This window comes from Carlito syrichta, unplaced genomic scaffold (genome assembly GCF_000164805.1).
Source record: "Carlito syrichta isolate Samal-C Ts95f unplaced genomic scaffold, Tarsius_syrichta-2.0.1 Scaffold302608, whole genome shotgun sequence".
NCBI lineage: Eukaryota > Metazoa > Chordata > Mammalia > Primates > Tarsiidae > Carlito > Carlito syrichta.
In genome coordinates this window covers 669,882-694,477 of record NW_007246704.1, presented here as the reverse complement: position 1 = coordinate 694,477, position 24,596 = coordinate 669,882, and the positions used below count along the sequence as shown (strand labels likewise).

Here is a 24,596-nt window from a genome sequence, read left to right as displayed (position 1 = left end):
GGATTAAGGAAGCTTTGAAAATAGGCCTTCTTTGATCTGGACGAGGTAAATGATTATAAACACAGGCTGGCCCCTCTTCAAGAAAACGGAACCCATGAAACAACAAGAGCCATGACAGCTCGCATATACTGGGCACTCGCTCTGTACCAGGGCTGTTCCCGGGCTAACATCCAGCACCTCACTCTCTCCACGTAACCCTGATGACGCAGTGCTACGAGAACCCAACGAGGAACCGCGGCCAGAGAAGGTGAGTGACTCGCCAAGCCACACAGTGAGCGTGGGGGTCTGCCAGGCTGGAGCAGGGGTCTGAACTACAAATTCCCAGAAAGTTGGAATCAAGGGAGGACTGCTGAGGAAGGCAAGCTCAGGGCCAGGACTGAGTTGGCCAGGCCCAGGGTCCCCAAGGACTGCTCAGTCCCAGGTCTCAGACCCAGCACCGCCGCCCTGCTGGACAGAACCAGCGACTCCAGGCACATCCACCCTGGGGGAGGCAGGGACCACCTCACAGGCTGCCAGCACTGCATGCAAAGCCAGTGAGGAGGGGGCAGAGGAACCAAAGCCAGGCCTGCTTGGAGCTGGAGACAGGACAGACCTGGGAGGAGGATATCTGCCTTCAGGGGCTTTGAGAGGCTCCTCCATGGGGGCGGGCCTGCTGGACTGCCCTCTGCAGACTGGGCTTCCTATAGAAGATGCCATAGGGTCGAGAGGCAAGAAACAGACACCTGGGAACATGGAAGGACAGAAGGCAGAGGTCAAGGGACACAGAAGTGGGCCAAGAAGTTGGATGGGGGCAGGGCCAGGGCCAGCACGTGATGGGAGGAGAGGAGACCCAGAAGGAAAGGGATGGGAGAGGGGGACGGAACAGCCTGTAATGGGGGGAAGATCCCCTAGGACACAGGGATTCCCGGGAGCCACACAGGGCCATGCGGGTCTGCCAAACAAGCCAGGCACAGATTCTCCCCCGGAGACTCAAGTGGCAGGCTGCCACCACCGGTGTTCTGCCCAGCTGGAGAGGTAGGGAAGCAAGGGGGTGCTGGAGGTGATTGTGGGTTGCCATTCCCCGGTCCTCAGACCCCAGCTGGGTCAGCAGAGTGGGGGCATCCCTCTCTCCTTCTCCCCACGAAAGCCTCACCCCCTCCAGCCCTGCCACGCCCAGCCAGCCCTCAGAGCTTGGGACTTTTGATGTTTACTTTGTTCTTTCCCCAGTTCAAAAGGAGCTCGGCAGCCCTGGCCCTCGCCCCGAGCCCAGCCTTAATCTCCCAGCCCTCACGCTCCCAGCTGGCCAGTTAAGGCGGTTAAGACGCTGGATTAGGGCCGGCTTTACATAACAACGCAGGAGCTAAAGCCATCCTCTCCTGGGATGCCTAAAAGACTTCTTTTTATCTTCACGCCTCAGATGGCCTTTTTTCTCTCTTAAACAGCTCTCCAGCCCGCCAAGAGGCAATGAACTTGGCCAACAGGAAGACAAAGAAAAGATTCAGGCCCCAGCTTGTTCTCCCTTGGCCAGTAGCACAGAGGGACACCCGCAGCCCCGGCTCCAGAGCAGGTGGCTGGTTCTCCATGGCCAGGACTTGGTAGCACCTGCTCTCACCAGACCATCCTGGGGTGGGCAGCCCAGACCACGGCACTCAGGGTGGCCAGAGAACCACAGAGAGCCCTGGGGCCCAGGTCTCTCCAAGGGTCTTGGGCCAAGGGAACAGGTCCAGATGCCTATCCAGCAGAAACCAGAGCTGCTTTACATATCACTGTACTCACTTTCAGATGCTGTCAGTTTTCCATTTCGTAAGAAATACATGACTGTATTCTTGTACAAATTAAAACATGAATACAGATAATACTACAGCCTTCTCTGGCCACTCCTTCCACTGTAGTCTCCTCCCACATTTAGAAAGAGCTGCTGTTACTGTCTGTCTAGTCCTCCATTCGCACAATCACAGATACACATGGACTCCAAGAAAACCAGGAGAACGCCTGGTGCCTTTATTTAACATGAAAGATATCGTACTGTATGCACCTCTCTGAAGCCTATTTTAACTATTTATCATTTTGTGATCTGTGAGCATCCACTTGAAGAAAGGGACTGAAAATCTTGGCTGCCAACAACCTAGCCCCACTCCTAGTGGGGAAACTGAGGCACACTAGTAGCTCCCATATCCCATATCAGTGACCGGTAAGGTGCCCAGGCTGCCCTCCAATTGGAGCCTGACATGCAGCTGGTAACCACAGGGTCAGACCAAGTGCCACAACCTCACACTCTTTCCCTGACAGCAGCTGGGACCCTCAGGGCTACTTATCCTCACCTGCCCAACCAACACTCACATGGATTCATCCTCCCTACAAGGTACCCACATCCACTGAGCACCCACCAAGTCTAGCACCATGTTACCATTCACCATTGTACAGAGGCTGAGGGCAGGCCCAGAGAGGGAGTGACCTGCCCAAAATCACACAGCAAGTCCCCACCAGGTCTATGGTTCATTTCACGTCTGGCTGCAGGTGAGGACATCTCATTAAACAATTAAATAATTTTAGGCTGAGCCTCAATGGACAAAATAGTCTCCAGTTTTTTGCTCTAAGCAGGGAGCCAATAAATGATGGCTAGATGGAAAGACAGAGAGACAGGTGGATGATAAACAGACTAGCACAACAATAGTCTCCAGTTTTTTGCTCTAAGCAGGGAGCCAATAAATGATGGCTAGATGGAAAGACAGAGAGACAGGTGGATGATAAACAGACTAGCACAATAGGTTAAAGGACAAGGGCCTGGATACTGGGCAGATGGGTGAAGGATGGGAGGGAGGAGGGACCATTGGGTGGCTGGTGATAGACAAGGGCTGGCTGGTGGGTGGATGGACGGCAAAAGAGGGTGCAGATGAACCAAACGCACAGGCAATGGTGGGGAGATGGCAGGGCTGGGCAGGGTAACAGATAGATGGAGGGCTGGATGGATGAGAATGCTGGGTGGGTGGGCTGTGGATCCATGGGTGGGGGTGATAGGAAGGTGTAGGCAAGCAATTAATGGGTGGAGGGATGAACAGACAGGGGAGTGGACTGATGGGTGACAGCATGGATAGTGAGTGGCAGTGGATGAAGGAGACAAGAGGATGGATGGACCAGGCAGTGAACTTGCTAGCAGGTGATCATGGGAACGAGTGAATGAGCAGACAGATGGAAAAAGTGCTGATGCCCACATGAGCCACGTCTGAATACCACGACCAACTTCCTGCAAACCCTGCACCGGGCTTCCCAGGTCTCCAGGCACCATATCCCAGCAGCACTCCACAGAGCCAGAGATGACAGCAGAGGCTTGGGGGAGCCCAGGAAAGAGTGAGACAGAGTCCTGAGCCCCCGAGAGCAGACACCAGCTGCACAGATCAACATACTCCAAGGAAACACCCACTGTCTGGACAGAGCTTTTTGTGGGACCCTCCTCGAGGTGGGGCCCGCTCGTATTTGAGCGAAGCGTGCTAGATGTCTGGATATCCAGCTGGAAGCAGACTGCGCATCTTCCAGCAATGCCAGCCAAGTCCGGGGTGCACACACGTCACCTGGGGAGCTTAGAAAGATGCAGACTGGGCTCCACAGGCCTGGAGGGGCCTGGGCATCTATATTTATAATGGCTCTCAGACCAGAGGTGGCCATGGTCCTCAGGGTGGGCCCAGGATCCCCTCATGAGGCCCTTATGCCCTCTGGCCTGAACCCCCCATGACCTTACACCACAGGCCCCAGTCCTCCAGCCAGCTGCCTGCCCTTGGTCTGGACAGAGAGAGGTCCTCACATTCCTAGGACTGCCCTGTTGGACGGCTGCTTTCTCTGATTCTGAATAAGAGCTGCAAACTCGGCTTCATGAAGTCATCCACTCCTTGCCTGGACTCTGGGAGCCAAGCAGGGGAAAGGCCTCATTCCCATTCTACCAGCATGGAAACAGGCTCAGAAAGGCGATATGGCTGAAGTCAAACCTGCATGAGCAGGCAGTAGGCCTCTTCTTCAGTTTCTTCATTCTCTCTATGTTACAGCCCGTCCCCGTGAAGAAAGGAGGCATGAGGGTCACAGACAGGAGAGGTGAGAGGTGGCTGGGGGATGTCTGTTTGTGACATGGATGGAGGGACAGGGAGACAACAGCATCTGTATGCAGTGCTTGCTGCATGCCCAACGCTGTCCACAGGGCTTCATACACAGCCCTGAGTGGCTACTATTATGCCCAGAGGGGCAGGCTGCCCAAGGCCCCCCAGCCAACCTAGAAGGTGGGGCGCCCACCTGGGCCTGGGCTCACGAAGGCTTGGACACCAGCCTCACCCTCTCTCCCACCCTCCTCCAGCCCCGTCCCCCTGAGAGTCACAGCGTCCCCAACCTCCGCCTCGCCCGCCCACATTCTGGAGCATGTGGGGCAGACGCCCCCTCCCCACCACTGGCCCCTGGGAAGAGAGCCACAGACTCCAAGTACCTTCGAGTCGGAAGTCCTCCTCCTCCTCCTCGCTCAACGTCTCTCTGAACACTTCGCCCACGAGCTCCTGGAGGAAGACACAGCAGGGACATTAAGGAAGTATCTGGGTCCTGTGGGAACCCGGTATGGGGACGTTAAAGCGGCGTGGCGAGGACCCTGTGCTGATTCTTCTGAGGGTAACTGAGGTCAGTGGAGGCAGATCCTATCTCACTTGGACAATCAACCACCACAATGCTCTTTCAGGAAGTATCTTTTTCTCAGCCTTCAGCCCACCGTGAAATACCACACGGGGCCACACGTCTCCCTCAGAAGGAAAGTCCCACCCTCCACCCTAGAACTGTAGTCAAGTCCAAAGGCAGCCCTCATCTATCTGCTGAGTCAACAACCAGGACCCACGAGAAGAGGCCTCTGTCTGGGCCCTGAGAAGAGGCCTCTGTCTGGGTACTTCCTCCAGTGGAGGGTGCCAGGCAGGCAGTCTCGGTGGGTTTATAAAGCCCGCAGGGCCTGCTGCATTCCCCGGTGGGCCCTGCCGCCCTTAACGTAAACCCAGACTCACTCAGGGACCCACAGGTCCTGGCTCCGGCTGGCCTTCAAGCATGCCCCCATGTATCGCTGACATACACACCTTCTGGAAACTAGTCCAATGCTGGCACACACCTTGCCTGTTCCCACCAGCGAGCTGAAGACATCTGGGATCTCAGCACACATGGTAGGGCTCCTCTCAACCAGCCTGCTCAAGGTGCTGGCAGGCTGGCAAGGGGAGTTTGGCTGGTCCACAGGCTGGGAAACTTTTGGGGTATCAGCAAAGTACCTATCTATCTGACCCATCCAGCAGGGTAACTCTACACATGGAAGATAGACCATGGCTTATAAGCCAGCCTCTGTATCTATTGGCATTCTGCCAAGAAGGTTCTGTGATCAAAGAAGATTGTTTTAAACAATATTAAATAAAGTCTGTTACTGCAGGACTTATCAGAGTTTTTACTATGGTTCCAAACTCTGCAAATCTCCAACTGTTGGTGTATATTGCATTCTCCCATCCTATTTAGACCATGGGTTTTTGTCACAGGAGTCACGTCCCAAGGAACTCATTTTGGGAAACATTCCTCTTCTGGGGGAGACGGACGAGGTTCAGAGAGGTTACAGTTATCTCTCTTAATGCCATCATTGTGGCATTAAGTACTATAGTGGCACTTCTCAAACCGCAAAATGACAAGCAATAAAAAAGCCCAAACTCAGCAGCTGTCACCAACTTCTCTTTGTGAAAATAAAAGAGAAAAATAAAAAACACTCTCTTCTTGAAAAAAAAGAAAAAATGCTCCACCTCTGATGGCTGCTTAAAAGGAAAGCCAGTCCTCACGGTGATTAACAAAGGAACAACAATGCTTTGCACTGCTGATCTCATCAACTGGACACAGCTGGAAGTAAGCCGAGGGGTTTTTGTTTTAAAGACAAACAGCTAACATTCTGTGGCTGCTCGCTCTCTGCTCTCAAATCTTTCTAGGGCATTACACGCTCCTTCGCAAAGGTTGTTAAAATGTGGCCATTCAGACTCCCGGTGTCCCATTTACTTCAAAACCAGGCTACTTTATTCTTCCAGTCAGGATGGCTTCCCTCTCCTCCTCCGCCAATTATCATAATCACTGAACATTTCCCTGGCTTGTAAACTGGCTGTTTGTGTTAACAGAGCCCAAGTTGACAGGGAAGCTGGGAGATGGTGACAGGAAAGGGATGCGCACAGGTGGCATCATTAGATGGCTGATTCACCCAGCAGCCAATTAAAGCCCATCCTTCCTGCTGGAGAAAGACGGATGCTGCCCCTGAAAGGCTGGTAGGCAGTGCGTCCTCGAGGGAGCGGGCGACAGTCTTCAGAGAATCCACAGACTCGCCACACAGGTGACCACCAGGTGCAGCGATGAGACATGTGAGTACTTGCATCTCTTTACTGGCACACTTGGAAGGGTTTCAAGACTCCAGATGTTACCACCAGCGAGGCAGCCGTGTGGGACCCTTAAAACGATGACTGCATGTGTACAGGGTACCACAGTCATCTCTCTGATGATGGCTTCAGCACGCTCTGCTGCGAAGACCAAGCTCAGACACACTCACAAAGCAGAATTCTGGCAAGTTCTTGGGTCGGCCTCTTCCCACTGAATGGTCCCCCGTCTGCAGGATGCTGCAAGAGCTCCTTGGCACCAAGGTTTGCTGATGCACTGTGCCAACACTCAACTAGGCAAAAAGTCATCTCACCCGCTGAGCCACACGGCCCAGGCTTTGTGGCATGCAGCGCCCGTGTCCTCAAGCTCTGCAAAACCAGGCCAGAGGAACGCAGGATGTTGACCCAGACACAGGATCACCACATCCTGGCTCTGCCTCCTGCCTTGCCTTTGGACCTCAGTCTACACATCCGTAAAATGGGCACAGTAATAAACCACAACAATACTAAAACAGCTGATGCTTATTGTGTATTTCCTGTGGGTCAGGCCCCATGCGAGGCACCATATCCACTGGGGACTGGTCCCAGAACTCCCTGAGACTACCAAAATCCGAAGATACCCAAGTCCCTTATATAAGTGGTGTGGTATTTGCATGTGATCTACACATGCCCTCTCATATGCTTAAATCACCTCTAATCACTTCTGGTATCTAGCACTGTGTAAGTAGTTCTACTGTATTGTTTAGGAAATAATGACAAGAAAGAAAAGTCTGTGCATGTTCAATGCAGATGCTTTCTTGTTTCCAAATAGCCTCTCTCCCCATGGCTGGCTGACCCCACGAGCAGAGCCATGGACCTGGAGTGCCGAGTGTTCACACACGTGTTTACTGGCTCCTTTCATCACTACAACAGCACTGTTCTTCCACCTCTCAAGAAATAAGTGCTCATTAAAATTATTTGCAAGTTGTAAAGTGAAAGGTATCATCATTTCCATTTTATCCACAAAATATAAGTGAGCCCAACACTCCAGGACCCTGTGAGACAGGAAAGCAGAGCTAATGACAGAACCCGCATCTTTACCAAGCACTACGTCACTCGAGGTGCTAACAGATGGCAGACCCTGTGGAGAAGGGTCTCCCACCAGCTGTGTGTTTAAGTGAGGAGGGGGCTCCGAGGGTCTGGGTGGCCTGCTCTGGGTCATCAGCCAGTGAGGGCAGGGCAGGGATTCCAGCCAGCCCTTTTGAATGCTCAAGCACAGGGCATACTGTGCAGCTGGGCTCCCGTGGGCATGAGTAGGGGTAGCCATGAGTCCTGATGCTTGTCAGGGACCAGTGACCACACCAAAAGAAGTGCAAGAGAAACAGCCCAGTCAGCAGTTCCATAGGTCAGGGGTTGAGGGCTCCTGTCTGTCCAGTGGGACTCAAAGGCCCCACAGCTCCTCCCCACATTGTGGAAACTTGGCCCTGCCCTCAAGCCGAGCCCTGCATACCGGGCCTCAGCATGGTCCTGCAGGGAGGCAGGGGCTGCCGGGAGCCACACTCATACCCCTTGACGGCCATGAGCCTCACTGAGCCCCAGTGCAGAGGGTATAGAACTCGAGGTGCTCAGATCTTGGTTCAATGCTAGTCCTGCCTCACGCACGTTGCAGGCACGAACAAAGGGACGCAGGTGGCTGTGAGGAGGGAGAGGACATTGCTGTGCACCTGACTGCAGGAGTGAGGCTGACCAGCTCAGTTATTGCTGCTTACTTCCACTATATCACCAAATGGCTTCCAAAACTCGCTGGCAGCAATGTTCTAGAGAAGCTGGAAGATGCACCAGAATGCAGGTGGCCTCAGACACCTGAAACACACCTGAAAGCACACTGTTTCAGTGCTTTGTGTTCCATTCTCATGGCAATTCCACATATTCCAAAGGACCTGAGGTATACAAAAGAAAAAATACAAACAGCCCCATTAAAAAGCAGGCAAAAGACATGAATAGACACTTCTCAAAAGAAGGTATACAGGCAGCCAACAGACACATGAAAAAGTGCTCAGCTTCACTAATCATCAGAGAAATGCAAATCAAAACCACACTGAGATACCACCTAACCCCAGTAAGAATGGCCATCATTAATAAAACATACAACAACAGATGCTGGCGAGGATGTGGAGAAAAAGGAACGCTTCTACACTGCTGGTGGGAAAGCAAACGAGTGAAACCTCTTTGGAAAATAGCGTGGCAATTTTTAAAAGAACTAGACATTGACCTTCCATATGACCCAGCAATCCCCATACTGGAACTATATCCAGAGGAACTCAAATCATTCTATTAAAAAGATACTTGCACATGCATGTTTATTACAGTACTATTCATAGTAGCAAAAACATGGAACCAACCATGTTGTCCATTGAAACTGGACTGGATAAAAAAAAATGTGGTAAGTATACACAATGGAATATTATGCAGCCATAAAGAAAGACAAGCATATGGACTTAGCAGCAACTTGGATGGATTTGGAGTCTACCATACTCAGCATCTATCACAGAAACAAAGAACAGGGTACCACATGTTCTCACTCATAAGCAGACCCTGAACCTTTACTATAATGCTATAAGAAAGGAATTGGCAGTAGCAGGATACTGTCAGGGTGGGCTGGGGGGTGGGAGATACAACATCAATAAGGGTACCTGATCTCAAACCAGGCAAAGTGGGGACCAAAGGGAGGCCCAAACTTTACCAGTATAATGATCACTTGTATACCTAATCCTGAATTGTACCCCACATCTTTAAAATAAAATCCGAAAAAAAGCACTGAAGTACAGAGACATTCAGTGACCTGCCCCAGGTCACACAGCTAGTAGATGCCAGAGCCTGAGCCTATACTGTCACTTATAAGAAACTCGAGTGTGGGGCTTGGGACAGTCACCACCCTTCATTGCTTCTTTTATCTATTCAGCCATCACTCTGCCCCCACCCCCAGGCCCAGGCCCCTCTTCTCCGGCCTCCAGGACAGTGGGCCTCAGTCTCTGCTTCTAGTTCTGATAAATGCCCCTGTCCGGTGGCCTGGCGGGTGGACTCCTCTCAGGCAACATGGCCCAGACACGCCTCCCTCCTGATTCCCAGGACTGCCCCCTCTGCCTGTGCCTCACACTAGGCCCCAGCAAGAGAGGCCAGCTCCTCCGGGCACTGGGTGTGCAGCCCACACCAGCCCTAACCCGGGATCACAGGCACAATGCCTTATAAGGCCTCCGGGGATGGGAAAACCACATCAAAGCAGGGCCTTGGGGAGAGGGCTGGAGTTTGGCTGGGGGTTTTCTTCTGTCTTGAGACTTCCTACTCCTGAACTTAATGTCTCCCCCACGCCTGCCCAGCAGGGCTTTGTCAATCTTTCTGTTCTCTAAGAGCTAACAGATGTTGGTGCCACGGGTTTCAAAGCAAACTCTGATGCCCACAGAATACGGCCCAACTTGCAGATTCCAAGAATGCACAGGGCTGGGGCATGCTGGGGGAAGAGAATGATGGGGGGCAGGACCCAGGCCGCCCCATAACCCTTCAGTCCAAGCAGCCTGCCTTGGAGCTGCCTCAGGAAATTCCTGGCGTGCTCTCTCTTCCCAGCACACTACAGACACAGCCCAGCCAGCCCTCCCGAGGACTTGCTGAGAGCCAGCTCATGCCTTCCTCCTGTCCCCTCTCAGCGTCATGGTGGACCTGGAGGCCAGGGCGCCAGGCTCGGGGCCCAGTCCTACCCTCGGCAGCTGAGTGGCAGCAGCTTCTCTGGTCCCCATTTTCCTCTTCCATAAAATGGGAATTTAGATTTCAGAAAGCAGTCAATGAGAAAATGTAGACAGAATGCCTAGGATGGTGTCGGATCAAAGCCGGGAGTACAAAATACCCCTCCCTCTGTGTTCTACTTCTGACTCGCACTAGGGAACATTCTTGCATTTTATCCTTACAATAACCCAGTGCCCAGCAATCCGGCACCTCCATGTCCACCCAGGGACAGCACTCGTGTGTGTGTGTGTGTGTGTGTGTGTGTGTGTGTGTGTGTGTACTGAGAGGCACATTCAAATTCAGTGATGCTTAGGGCAACACACTCCCTTTTAACCAAGGGTCAGGAACACCCTGAAAGCCACCAAAGGTGACTGCACTAGGTGACCTAGTGCAGTACCACGCAGTTCAAAAGAATGGGCTGGCCATGCAGAGTGCCACGCCACAGGAGGACAAGACAACAGATGTGGGGAGACGGACCGGAAGCCACCTGCATGTGGAGACACATGACGCACCGTGAGGGCATCCACACGAGGGTGAACACGTGGCAGATGACGACCATAGTGACTGGGGGCAGGGAGGTTCAGAAACCTCAGCCTCATCAGAATTGGCCTCATGTTTAACAGATGAGTATATTCATATGTCATTTGGGTAATTAAAACCTAAGTTAACAGACCCCAGATGACAACTCACTTTACAAAAGAGGGAAGCTCAGCCCGGAAATTCAGTGATGCATCCAAGGTTTCATGCAGAGAAAGTGACAGAGTAGGCACTTTGTCTCTAGAACGGAGCGGCAGCCAAGAGGATGCTCATGGTCCCTTTGGGCATAGACCTTCTAAGGTACAGTCTCACCTCACCCTACATCTGTTCTCTAGGGCCACACAAGGGAACGGGAGAGACAGAAAGCCAGGGCTGTCTACTTTCTGGCCTGTTTCTGTGTCTCCAACGTGCACCTGTCACCTGGAGCCCTGTTCTTTCTACATGTACAGCTTCCCTGCCCACCCCTGAGCCCCCAGGGCTTTCTCTGGCTCCCAGAGTCCACTCAGCTCACAGGTGTAGGCCAAAAGTGCCGGGAAACTACCCACCCCGTCTCACCACATGCAACAAACACGCCAGCAATGCCTTGGGGCCCAGCTCCAGGGACAGGAAGGGCTGGAGATGCCCTTCTTGCGGATGGGAGAAAAACAGACCTGCTCTCCTTGGCAAATGTTGTAAGAACCCAGACCTCAACATGCTGCTTCCAAAGAGAAATGGCGTCTCTTCCCAAGTTAGTGAAAACGTGGGGCAGAGCCCCTGGCCACACCCCTTAAGGCCCCTAAACCTCTCGTGGTCACAAGTCGCCCAGGGGTGGCTCCTGCTTCTGCCTGCCCAGCACTTCTCTCGGCACAGCCAGGCCAAGAGGAATCCTCCCTTGGGACCTTTCTCAAGGAAGCTGGCGGGAAAGAAGCCTCCCCTGGTGCCAGGGCTGTGTCTCACCTCATCTCCAGCTTTTTGGAGACGGTGCACTTGAGAGGGAGGCTCACAGATATGGAGGCAGAGGCTAGCACCCAGAACAGGCCTCATGCCCCACTGACTCCAGAAACAGGCTGCCTGAGGGCAGGGATCTGGGTCTGTTCGCTCTGGTGCCTGACACACAGTAGACACTCAGTAAACATCTGTGGGATGAGCCCCGGGCCAGGCCACCTCCCAGCTTTCCTATGGATGGGACGGTGGCAGAAGCCAACCTGCTGTCAACCTGCTGTCGTTGCTTACAGCAATTCAGGTTGGGCCTCTGTTACTTGCAGCTAAAAGCTCCGACTCCCACAGCCCAAAAGCCATTCACAGTCTCCTAAAGCCTGACAGATCCCAGACCAAGCCTTGGGGCTGGTGGGAGGAAGCTCCACGGGTCTCCCTGACAACTAGACTCAGAGCACGGCAAGTCAAGTAGAGGAGAGGAAGCCAGCCCCCATAGCTGTGCTGGCACAGCAGGCCTTTCGTGTCTGGCCTGCATGGACCAGGCCTTCAAGATTCTAAAGATGTGGAGCAGCAATTAAAATTCCTCAGATTTCTCCCTGACTATTTTTATCTGCCTGAGATGTAATCAACATGCTCCTGACTGCAGATCCACATCCCGCGTCTGGGGGACTCTGGTCAGAGCTTGCTTCCTGGACTTGAGGGTTTGCTTGGGGGAAGGTGGACAGCCAGCAGGGAGTGGGACAGCAGAGTTGGTGGGAGGCCTTCGGACCCTGGAGCCTGACTATGAAGCCACCAGGTTCCCTTCTTCCAAGTCACCAGGCTCCCTTCCTCCAAGCCTCGGGGCTCGAGAACGTACAGGGTGCTCGAGACCGTACAGGGTGCAGCGTGTTTGCCACTTCGAACTACAGCCAGTCACAGGCAGCAAGGGGCCAGTACAGTCCCCTTCCTGGGTTGTCACCCCAGCCAGTTTCAGGCATCTATGTGCCATTGTCACCACTTCCTCCCAAGCCAGGCCCCACCCAGGCAACCGTGAGTATGTAATATTGCTCTCTAAATTGGCACTTCTCTCTCTCTCTCAACCTAGTCTTGCCATAAGCATAAGACTAGTGACATCATAGGTGTGAGTGCTAGTTACCTTTGAGTATCTTTAAAAGTATAATTCATACTGAACACAGAATCCTTAAAACACATGAAGTCCACCACTTACCACCTGAAGTTCCAGCCCCTCAGTAGAATGTGGACTCTGTTCTGGAACTACAAGATTTAAGAAGACCCTCCACACACACACACAAGTGGTCAGGGTGGTTCCAAAAGTGGGAAGAAGGGGAGGGAGGACAAGGAGAGACACCAGCAAGATGAGCCTAGGTGAGGCCAGCACTCTTCCCACCTTGCCACAGGCACTCATTGAAGGCTCGTGGTTTTGAAATGTGATTTCTAGGCATGGAAAAAATGGCTGATGGGGAGAAAACCCTCAAAAGACCCAAACCAACAGAAAACGGTATATGTTGGCATTACCCAGAATGCTCTCTGATCTCAAACTGTTGGCATTCCAAAGCTCTTGGGAGATGACTCGACATATGGCAGAATGGCCAGAGCTGGGCAGGGTACAGGGCTGGGAGACTTTGTGGTCAGTCTGAATGAAATTTTCCAACTAGACAAGTGTTCAAAGGTGTTTCTACGGTGGAAACCAGGATGCGATGGGCTTGTCAGGGCCTGGGGTAGCGGATGTCATGAATATAAAGGACTTGGTAATGATAATAACCAGCACTCACCAAGTGCATGACAACTGCCAGGGGCTCTGCAAAGCACTTCAAGGGCATTACTCACTTTCAGAAGCCCTGGAGCTGGGCTCTGCCATGATCTTCACTGTAGCTATGAGGAAACTGAGGCTTAGGGAGTTTATGTGACTCACCCAAGTCAGTCAGGTCGGGGTTTGAGCCCTGGCTCTTCCACTTTGTGAAAATGATCTCTCCTGTCTGTGCCTCAGTTTCCCCAGCTTAAAAGGAAGTGACAGCCCCTGCCTGGAGGAGCAGTTGTGGGGGAAAGGAGAGCACGTGTGTGCAGTGCTCAGGATACTGCCCTGCACAATCTGCCTGTCCTATGTCATAGCCATGCCCTTCTTCCTTCTGGCCCTGGTCTTTCGTCCTCTCCTCTCCCTTCCTCTCTTCTGCCCCCACCGATGTCAGGGAGGTCACACGGTAGATCAAAGTCCAGCCCAGCACTTCCTCTACCACCTGTGAAGCCCAGCGCTGCCTCCACCACCCTGTGAAGCCTCAAGCGGCCCTATCTCTGGCTGGCTGTAGAAAGAGAATACACTAAGAGCCTGTCCAAGTCTCTGCCCTCCCACCCACCACTAGCCTGCCATGCCACTGCCTAAGACACCTCTGGCCCACCATGCCACTGGCTGCCACACCACTGGCCTGCCACACCACTGCCTGCCACACTGTTGCCCTACCATGCCACACACCGCCAGCCCACCAGCCCACTACCTGCCATACCACTGGTCTGCCCTGCCACTGCCTGCCATACCATTGACCTGCTGGCCACTGGCCCGCCCCACTGCATGGCTGAGTGCTGATAACAGGAGAGGTCAAGGGATGTGGTGTGCCTCTGATCACCAGCAGCTGGGGTGGCTTCTGCCAGCAGTTCCTGGCCCTGAGACAGGCCCTGAGTCTGCTGCCAGGGTCCAGCGCGTGTGCCCAGCTGACAGGGTGGCCATGAGCCAGGCTGCTTATGACAAGCGACACTGTCATCTGTTGAGCAAAGAATGGTGCCCCACAACCCACAGGCCCATTCACCATGGGGGAAGGATGTGCGTTCCTGCCCGGGACAGAGGCCTGCCCAGTCAAGAGCCTCTGGCGGCCTGGAGGCCCGAGAAGCCTGGAATGTCTCTCTCTCAGCCTCAGGAGAGAGGGATTTGGGTTTCTTGCTTTTTCTAACTTAACACATAAATGAAACAAGATCCCTCGATTCATGTATCACAAAAGTCCTCATTTTCTAGAAAGGACAAGAGAAAAATGGCAATGGTTTGGACCAGACTCTGGGAACCTGCTGCTGTATACACACACACACACACACACACACACACACACACACACACACACACACACACACACACACACACACACATGGCCCTAAAGCACCCTGGAGAAACCACTGTGCAGCAGTTACCCTACTCTTCTGTCCTGCCCACCCTGGGCCTCCCTTTCTCTTCCCCTCCCCCCATAATAGCAGTTCCAAGAACCCTATCTCCAAGCCCAGGAAACCCACTGCTGGCCTCCACACCTGGGCTGGTGCTGTTTCCTCCCCTCACTGTGGATCTAGTCCTCACCGCCTCCACACACTGTAGGTCCTGACTTTGCAGCAGCCCACCAAGGGGCTGAGCCAAAACAAAGGCCACAGCTCTGCAGCTGATATATCACTGAACTCTACCCATACATCAGTGTCCACACCTATAACACGGGTGCCAATCCCACCCTGCCTGTAATATGGAGGCATGGGGACCACCGTGCTCGGCCAGGTGGGAAGCAAGTAAGGAACAGCCTGGAACCCCTTTTGTTGTGTTAATAAACAAAAAGGCGTATTTTCCAGAACACTCTGGAGGGACACAATCCACATCAGAAACAGGAATCGAGACTGCCTCCTCTGGCTGCCCAGCATTCTGTACCATTTGGATTGCATGTTGTTTCTTCTCTCCTCTCCTCTCCTCTCCTCTCCTCTCTCTCTCTCTCTGTTTTAAACCAAAAACATGTAATGCTTTGAAAAAAACTGTTAAAAGTAGTGGTTGTATTGAAATTGTGTGGTTCTACTGCCCGCTGGACACCACCAAGGCACTGGTAGGCACCTCAGATGACACATGCCCAAAGCCGACTCTTGGCGCCCAAGCCTGTCCTTCCTGGTGTCTTCCCACATACACAGGGCAGATTCCTCCTACCCAGGGCTCAAGAAGTCACATGAGAGGTGTCTATGTATGCTGCCAGCCCTCTTGCAAAGCCTGCCCTGAAACCAACCCTTCCCACCTCCTCTGCATCTACCATGTATATGGCAAGGAGGACGGCAATCGCTTTCTATCCTCTGCCCTTGTCCCTACCCACCCCCCATTCTCCAGTGCCCAACAAAGCCCCACCCCATCTGGCTGCCCCGTCCCTCCCTGACCCTACCTGTTACTTCCAATCACTTACTTGACTACCACCCACCAACCTCCTTTGCTGCTTTTCCAACATGTCTGGCACGTTCCCACCTCAGGGTCTTTGCACATGCTGCTCCCTCTGCCTAGAAGGCTCTTTCTCCAGATAGTCCCTCCCTCCTCTTCCAGGTCTTGGCTCACTGTCACCTTGGCACCTGCATGAGGCCCACCCAAACCTCTCTATTTAAAATTGCAGCCCCCTCCCCCACACCCCCTCTCCCTCTTCCCTGACTTATTTTCCTCTGGGGCACTTACTACCATCTGACATACCACATATCAAGGTCTGACAAAGGAGGCACCCTACGAACATGTGTCAAACTAACAGACACGGCTCTATAGGTACCGACTCAGAAAAACATCCCCTGCATTTGCTTGGAAGAAAAAAAGCAGTCGCCAAAAGCAGAGAGAATGTGATGACATCACTATTTCCGTCAGAAGCACAAGTCTATAGAGACGGGCACCAAAATGCTCCCAGGGGTGGTGCCCGTGCTGGCTCCAGGTCATCCAGTTGTCTGCCATGAACATGCACGGCAAAACACACTAATACAAACAGAAATGGGCACCCAGGTTGGTTCCAGAAGGGTTACAGAAGTCTGCTAGAAGGGTCTTGGCCCTGACTGTGGCGTGTCTTGCAACTTTCCAATGAAGTGGGCGATCGGCTGATCCTAGCCAGCAGGGAGGGTGGAGGCTACGGACTCTGGTGCACTCAGACACGAGCACTCCCTCCCACAGCCACACAGCCACAAGAGGCACAGCCAGAAACCTGACAGATTCTCACGGCTCTTGAGCAGCTCCCTCCTCCCCACCCCAACCAGCACACACCAAATTCTACTGTTTCTGTTCTCAAACAACCAGAGACCTCCAAAAGGAAGTTGTGGGAATAGGGAAGGTGGCTGCTGCCCCTGCAGGCCTGGTCGGTGCCCAAGTCAGGGGCCCAGGCTGCACAGGTGGGCCTACTGGAGGTCTGCGAGAAGCTGTGTGGTTAGCATGAAGGTCTGAGCTGCTCCTGGCCTGGGGTAGGAAGGTCTTCTCGGTGGTGCCTCTAGCCCTCACCCCTGTGCCTCATCCTACAGCCCTAGAAGGCCCACAAGTGAGCTCCTACACACCCCTTTACAGATGGGGAGACAGAGTTGATGGGGAGGCCACAGAGTGACGCAGTGAGAAGTGACCAAGCCCTCCTGAGAGGAAGGCCAGGGCTCTCCGGACGCATCCCTGGGACTCCTGGGCGTGGAAAAGAAAGGCCTCTGCATGACCCACACATCCACCGAGAGCTCCAGCATCAGGCCAGGCCAGTGCCCTAGTGCAGAAGTTCTGACCCGTGAGAAGGATGTCCCCACAGAAAAATGTCGCACAAAGACAATTACACACTGAACTTCAAGGGGTTCATGACCTCCCCAATACAAGTCCTTTTGCGAACTTTAGTTTAAGAACCTCTCAGAGTCCAGATGGGGAAACTGAGGCCTCAAAAAGCCACAGGACTTGTCCAGGGTCACAAAGCCAAGGAGTGACAGAGCCATGATCAGAATCCAGAAGACCCAAAGCAGGCAGCAAAAGAACCAGCTGAAGACCAGTCCTTTGGCGACTGAAGCCCCCAGGACTGGAGCCCCCCAGGACTCGACAGTCGGGCGCATGTGCCTCTGAGTCAGCAAGTCCACCCTCAGCCCGTGTTTGCACACGTGGGTTTCTGTGGTCCAGGCGGCGCAGTCCATGTCATCTGTAGGCTTCTCAAGGCTTTGGGGAACATTTGCATCAGGACCCCTGGGAGCTCACAGCACGGGGGCCTCCCCACCTCCTCTGACCTTCTGATTGTGGCCCACCTCCCCGAAGACACCGCACACATGCAGATTCTACCCTCAGCTGTGCCGCCTCCGTGTGCTCTCCTTCCCAGCAGCCACATGCCCAAGGCTTCTTCAGAGGCCTGCCCTGGGGCTGTGTCTGCAGGTTCAGAGAGGGCAGTGGCCCCACCCCAGGTGGCCCTGAGCCTGGGGCAGAAGAATGAAAGCCCACACTGCTAGTCCAGGACAAACTCAGAGGCATAATTTATACCCGGGGGCTCCCCGCAGGGTCAGGTTGAAGCCAAAACTTTGCCTGAAACAGCACTTCTGCTTGGCTTCTGTCCCTGGTCTGTCCTGCTCCTTCACTGCTCTGTGCTGGGAGAATATCCTTGATGAATCACTTGCACATGATTCTTGCCTCAGGATGACCCACATTGGCTCTCCACTGACCCACCTGAGTAGCTGGAGGGATCTTGGCCCATTTGGTGAATCCACACAGAGCAAACAGGTTGATGAATAGCAAGCTGGTTAGTCTCAGACAAATCAGATGGGACATTGGTCCAGCCCAGGAAGGCAAAGATCACTCTGGGCAGCCCAGCTGGGTGTGGGGCCAGGGACCCTAAAGCCAGGGCTCAGGTCTGATATGTGAAAAGATGAGAATGGACATTTTCTCCCACCTCCACTTCAAGAATTCCTCTTCCCATCTTTGGGGGCCTAATTCAGGGACAAGAAGCCCCTTCTGAGTGCCTCATTCCCCAGGAATTTCTCTCACCAATGTCCACAGAGTTTAGGGCTGACTTCACTGACTTAAGTAGAAAGGGAAGCTTTAGTGGTACATGTCATTGAAAAGACCACGAGCTTCAGGCATGGCTTGATTCAGATTCTCAAATGATGCTGTCAGCAGCGTTTTCTCTTGCTTTGCCTCCTGCCTCTGTTTTTCACTGTTGGAGTTTTTCTTAGTTATCATCTCCCTGTATGGAGGTAAAATGTTCTCAGCGGTGTCTGGGTCCCACCCTCATGGCTCACTGATGCCAGCAGTGAGAGCAGGTGTCCTGGGACTGCACCTCTCTGGCCTGGCTTGGATCGCATGTCCAGCCCTGAGCAATTCCTATGGCTGGGACAGTGCAGAGTTCTCACTGGTCAGGCCTGGGTCCTCTGCCCTCCTCGTGGTTGGGAGAGAAATCAGCCGTGTCCACACCACATGGATGAGAGGACTAGGAAGAGAGAGAAGGGTTTCCAGATAAAATTCCGGACACCCAGTTAGATTTGAATTTCAGATAAATAACTCTTAATTTTCTGGGTTATAAGTCTCCCCCAAATACTGCATGGGACACACATATATTAATCAATTATTTGTTGTTTGTGTGAGGATAACATTTAGCTGAATATCCCATGTTTTTATTGGTGAAGTCTGGAAAGCTACCAAAGAAAATTGAAGGGTGCTGAGGGCTGGGGCTTCCATGTCACAGATGCCCACTGCAGGAGCAAGAGAGGGGTACACGATCCAAGCCAGGTCAGAGAGGTGCAGTCCCAGGACACCTGCTCTCACTGCTGGCATCAGTGAGCCATGAGGGTGGGACCCAGACACCGCTGAGAACATTTTAACTCCATACAGGGAGATGATAACTAAGAAAAACTCCAACAGTGAAAAACAGAGGCAGGAGGCAAAGCAAGAGAAAACGCTGCTGACAGCATCATTTGAGAGTCTGAATCAAGCCATGCCTGAAGCTCATGGTCTTTTCAATGACATGTACCACTAACGCTTCCCTTTCTACTTAAGTCAGTTTGAGCTTCCTCTCCATCATGGGCCACTGAGTAAGTCCTGCTCACCCTCTCCTCCTCTCCCCCTGCCTACCTGATGTTGTGCTGGGCAGAGTCCATGCCCAGAGACTACTCAGGCTCCACCTTCACCATGGAGGTAGGGATGCTGGAAAAGCCTGGCTTTCACAGCAAATGGGCTCAGCTCCCATCGCCACTCTGTTCCACCCTCATTCCAGGGCCCACACAACAAGCTCAAGTCTCCACAAGCCTTGGTTTCCTCATCTGTAAAACAAAGATACAGACTTGGATCTGAGCGTCCATGTAATTTTACTTCCCAAACTGGGACACTTCTGAGAGAGAAGGGGAGCACTGTCCATCCACAGGCTGGGACAACAGGAGAGACAGGAACAGCCCTGGGTAAAGGGGCCTGGGCGCCCTCCCTACAGCCAGCCATGGTCATCTCCCACCCACCTCTGTACTACCCTTCCCACAAGGCCAAGGCCTTCCATCAGCCCCCCATCACTGCCCTCTGCGCAGGATGCATGTCCCACTCCGTCTTCTAGCTGCCTCCTCATTCAGCCTCAACTTTAATATGCCCCTCAGAAAAGCCACCCTGGAAGCCAGGCTCAGTAAGGTTCCCAACTCTGTGTCCCCCATCGTAGCCCTTGGCATTCTGTATAAGACAACATGTACCCTGCCAGACTCCCACCTGGCTGAATCAGTTGGGCCCAGGGTCTGGACATGTCTCCCTCGTCCCGGGGACCCCACAGAGCTGGCACAGTGCCTGGAGCACATGAGAGGGTGGGCACAAAAGGGAGCCCCCCAACCCTTCTTTTCCTCTCTGCAGGCTCTGGATTTTCTCCGTTGATGAAACCATCCCAGCTGAGACGCCAAGCAGGGACAAGAGGGACTGAATCATAGGTGGCAGGCACAGAGCAGGGGCAGGACACAACCCTGGTGGGCCCAGGACATGCTGATAATGTCCTCAGAGCCAGCAACTCGGGGGCAGCGGCCTCAGGAGGCCCCGCCCAGCTGAGCATCCCCCAGGCTGCGGTGGCGGCAGCGCGCTGGCCCTGGGACAGCTTTCATTGATCTGAGGCCAGCATGGACTGGACTCGAGCCGGCTGCCTGTTCCAGCATCCCGCCCTGGCCCCCGCTCAAAACACAGGCTGGCGTCTCCCTGCGCCTCGGCCAACTCTGTCCTCGGCAGCAGCCAAGTCACTGCCCAGAATGTAAATTGGGCAGGTGCAAAAGGCCTCTCGAACCTGAGACGATGGCTGTCACCCCCCACAAAGTCCAGGTTGCAGGCAGCAGCACCCGCCTGGGTTGCCAGGCCCCTCCCACACAGCTCTTGCACCCACACCAGGACAGCCTCCCCACCTGATTTCTTGGTTCAGCCAGGACCACAGCCTGAGGTCAGCCACCTGGAAAGTGCTTCGCCATTCCAGTTCCCTGGCTCACACTCCAGCACAGATGGCACACTCTTCCTTTAGTCTCACAGGACTCTTACGCTGCAGCCCTCCATGACTCCCTATTCCAACCAACTCAAAACCCTCTGAAGTCTTACCCTACCTTCTCAGTCCTGCCCACTGGGGAACAAATGGTTATGGTGGGGAAAAAATGCTCGCCCGGGAGCTGAATGTTCTGCCTCCGTTTCCCCATTTGTACAAAAGGAGAGAGCAGGGCAAGGAAAGTCTCCAAAGGCCTCCCTGCCACAATAAATGATGATTCCACGGTCTCCAGCCATGATCTCCTCCCTCCTCTGCTGGCTTCAGGCTGCCCAGTAGGTCCATCACTCACTTGACTGGCTCAGGAGAAGGAAAGAACGGGTGGGATGCGAACGCTTCCCTCAAGCAGACCCCACATCAGCCCAGCACTGGCTCTCCCAACACCCACCAGGGGAGTTGCAAAGGCCTCAGACCACGAGAGCAGTCTAGCTCAGACTGAGAGGCAGCACATGGTTCCTACGTGGAACCCCCAGGAAGGACCCTGGCAGCCTCAGCCTGATGATCAGCACCTCAAGAAAGAATACTCAGCAGGCTTATTTTAAAACAGGCTGCATCCTAGCGGCCATGTGCTTGTAATGGGAGGAAAGGAGCTGACAGCACTGCCAAGCGGTGTGGGCCCAGATGCTGCCTCACACTGCCTGGGTGTGGGTCCCGGCTCTGACATGTACCATCTGTGTGATGCTGGGCAAATGCTTAAACTCCTCTGTGCCTCAGTTTCCTCCTCTGTGTCATGGGGAAGTAATAATATATACTTCCTGAAGTTGTGGGATGATTAAATTAGGCAACACCTGTAAAGCACTTAGAACAGTGCCTGGCTTATTGGAAGCACTATGTAAGTGCTTGTTAAATAAATACAAATAAGGGTTACCATAAAGTATATCAAGATATACTTGTAATATAAAAGGATGACCACCCCAAGAGGAAGAAGGATGGCTGGCCAGGTGCGGTGGCTCACACCTATAAATCCCAGCACTTTGGGAGGCCAAGGCAGGAGGACTGCTTGAGCTCAGGAGTTCGAGACCAGCCTAGGTAACATAGTGAGACCTCATCTCTACAAAAAATAAAAATAAAATTTTAAAAAGGATGGCTGTCCCTAAACATCACCAGCATTTCTTGGCTACACCATAGAGGGGGGGGTATGAACATCAGTCAGTATCTTCTCCCCTTCACCAGGCACTCACCAGGATACATGTGGTACTGACATGTTCTTGGACTATCTGTGCAAGCACAAAAGGATCAATGTGGGTAGATGAGGCTGAGCCCAAGAGTCCTGGAAAAGGTAGCCTCTTCCAAAACCCGGGCAGCAGGGCTGGCAGGAGAGGTCACCTACAATGCCAAGGTTGAAAGAGCGCCCAATGAAAAGCTCCAACAGAAGCCATCTGCCTGAAGCCGCTACAGAGGAGCGTGAACTACCCAGACTTGAGCCACCACCTCCGAAGAGTCAACCCTGGAGGCGGCTCCACTAATTACAGGTCAGAACTGGCAAGGCACAGCCGTGTCTTAATGGTGCCCCCGACCAGGCTGACTGCCGTGGGCTGTACCTCAGTCATGCTGGGCCATAGAAAAGCAAAAGCAAACAAAACCCATGAGGAAGGCGTGTGCTCAGAAAGGCTTCGGAAAAAGCCTGACACTTGAAAAAGAAGACACGGACGTCGCCTTGCAATGCACCGGGCGGCTGGTGCGAGGACGTGCATTCCCACATTCTCCTTACTTCTGTGCATGTCCAAAACTGTCTGTAATAAGGGGAAGCTGTCTAAGGGGCAGGGGTGTGAGTCTGGGTCACCTCAGGAGAAGTAGCCAGGTCCAAGGTTCACCAAGAATCCCCTGTAGGACAACCAGGATCCTGTGACACAAGGGTCTGAGAAGACACTAGGTTTCTTCTGGGCACAGTGAGATCACAGCGAAACAGGAAGGGACCAAATGGTGTGCTGCCCAGCCTGTGGGCCATGTTCACTAACTTGTTAAGGATGACTGTGGGTAGACATCTTACCTCCCCATTCTATAGATGTGAAAACTGAAGCAGAGAGCAGTTATGAACCTTGACCCGGTGGCCAAGAAGTGTTAGCCCTGGGATTCCAGCCCAGGCCACCTCATAAGGCTGTGTTCTAACCACCATGCCAAACTGCCACTCCATTTCAGCCCAGAGTAGAGCTCAGCCTGGTGGGGTCAGATACCATAATGGAACAACGGGCTGGAGCTACAACACCAACACCACAGTTCTGGGATGAGTTTAACTAGCAGTACGGCAACACGCCGATAATGACTGCTATCTGCTTGTTGGGGTATCTGATCTGTCACTAAAAACTGCGCTCCCAGTTCCAGCTGTGTAAATTAGCTTCAAATCAGCATCTGAATGAAGAAATATGGTTCCCCTGTTAGATACGTGAGCTGAGTGCACTGAACTGTACACAAAGCTTGAAAGGATGTGGGTGTTTCTTTCATACACCAATGTCACCTGGACATCAGGGACTCCCAGCAGCCCCAGGGGCCAGCTCATCACCCACACCAGGCCTGCTTCATTGCCCACCTGCCTGAATCAGCCCCTTGCTCTGAGGAAATCTTCTCTAAGGACACTCACAACTCCATTTACTGATTCAGCTCTGGGCTCAGTCACATAACATATGCCCAGTCTAGAGGCAGAGGGGTGTCCAGAAAGAAGGCGTCTCTCCTAGAGACCCTCACGTTCTTTCAGATCCTTCAGGATATGTGCAAACTGCAATTTTTATGGAAGTCAAACTCAGAAGCCAGAGGACAAAAATTACCTTGCTATCCCAGACAACATTTTGCCCCCTAAGTAATATGATGTTAGGCTGTGTTAATAGAAGTAATATAGCTGTATCATGGGAGGTGATGGTTCTACTGCCACTGAAACACGATAGACCCCAACTGGAAAACGAAGTTTCATACATAAAGAAAGACACAGCTACACTAGCCTTGCTAATTAAAGTGTGGACTGAGGGCCAGCAGTCTTAACATAGTCTGGGAAGTCATCAGAAATGCGGAGTCTCAGGCCCCACATGCGGTACTAAATCAGAATCTGCATTTTTGTATGATCCCCAGGCAATTCATATGCACATTCAAGTTTGAGAAGCCCTGGTCTAGGGATGGCCAGAAAGATGACTCATGATTAGAGCCTATATGCATATACTCAGCACGTACCAAGCCCTATTTTAATACATCAAGTACTCTATTAGCAGACTAGTAGAGCTGATGACATGATGGTGAAGGGGTGGAGACTCAGGGAACAGCTGAGGATTCTAGATGGCCTGAGAGAGGGTGGAAAAAGCCAGCTTCCTGCCTTCACACAGGGCAAGAATGACCCCCTCAGTAGAGGGTACCTCTGAAGGCAGAGTAGGACTAAAGCCAGGGAGGGCCCAGATTCTCCATCCTTCTAGGAGCTGGAGTCATCCAAAAAAGGAAGAGGCCACTCAAGGGAGTGAGCTCCTGTCACAGGAGGTGTTCAAGCAGAAGCTGGGAGACCCTCTGTATAGGATGCACTGGAGAGGATTTCTGTTTTGTGAAGAAGTCAGTCTTGATAGGCTGGACTCTCCAATTCAAGGCCCAGAAGATGTCATTTACATCCACCAGGACAGAAGGTGGGTGTGTCCCCCTTCCCCACCAAAAGCTGGTTGTGGAGAGCTATGGCCCACAGGAGCAGGAAACCTCTGTGGGCTTGAGTCTGAACAGATAGCAGGGTCTGTTAGCCCTCTAGCCAAGTACCTCCCATATCCTGTACCCTGAATCCTGGCAATGGTGCATGCAATGGCGAACAGACAGC

The 24,596-nt window shown here is 53.0% G+C and overlaps 1 protein-coding gene across 1 annotated transcript in view; it reads right to left on the bottom strand.

Annotated features, from left to right (window-relative positions):
• Positions 1 to 24,596, bottom strand: part of NKD1 (naked cuticle homolog 1) — an 81,126-nt gene that overhangs the window by 20,895 nt on the left and 35,635 nt on the right. The window contains exon 5 of the mRNA XM_021711808.1: positions 4,445 to 4,511. Coding sequence (XP_021567483.1) covers positions 4,445 to 4,511 — 67 coding nt within the window. The remainder of the gene's footprint in view (positions 1 to 4,444; positions 4,512 to 24,596) is intronic.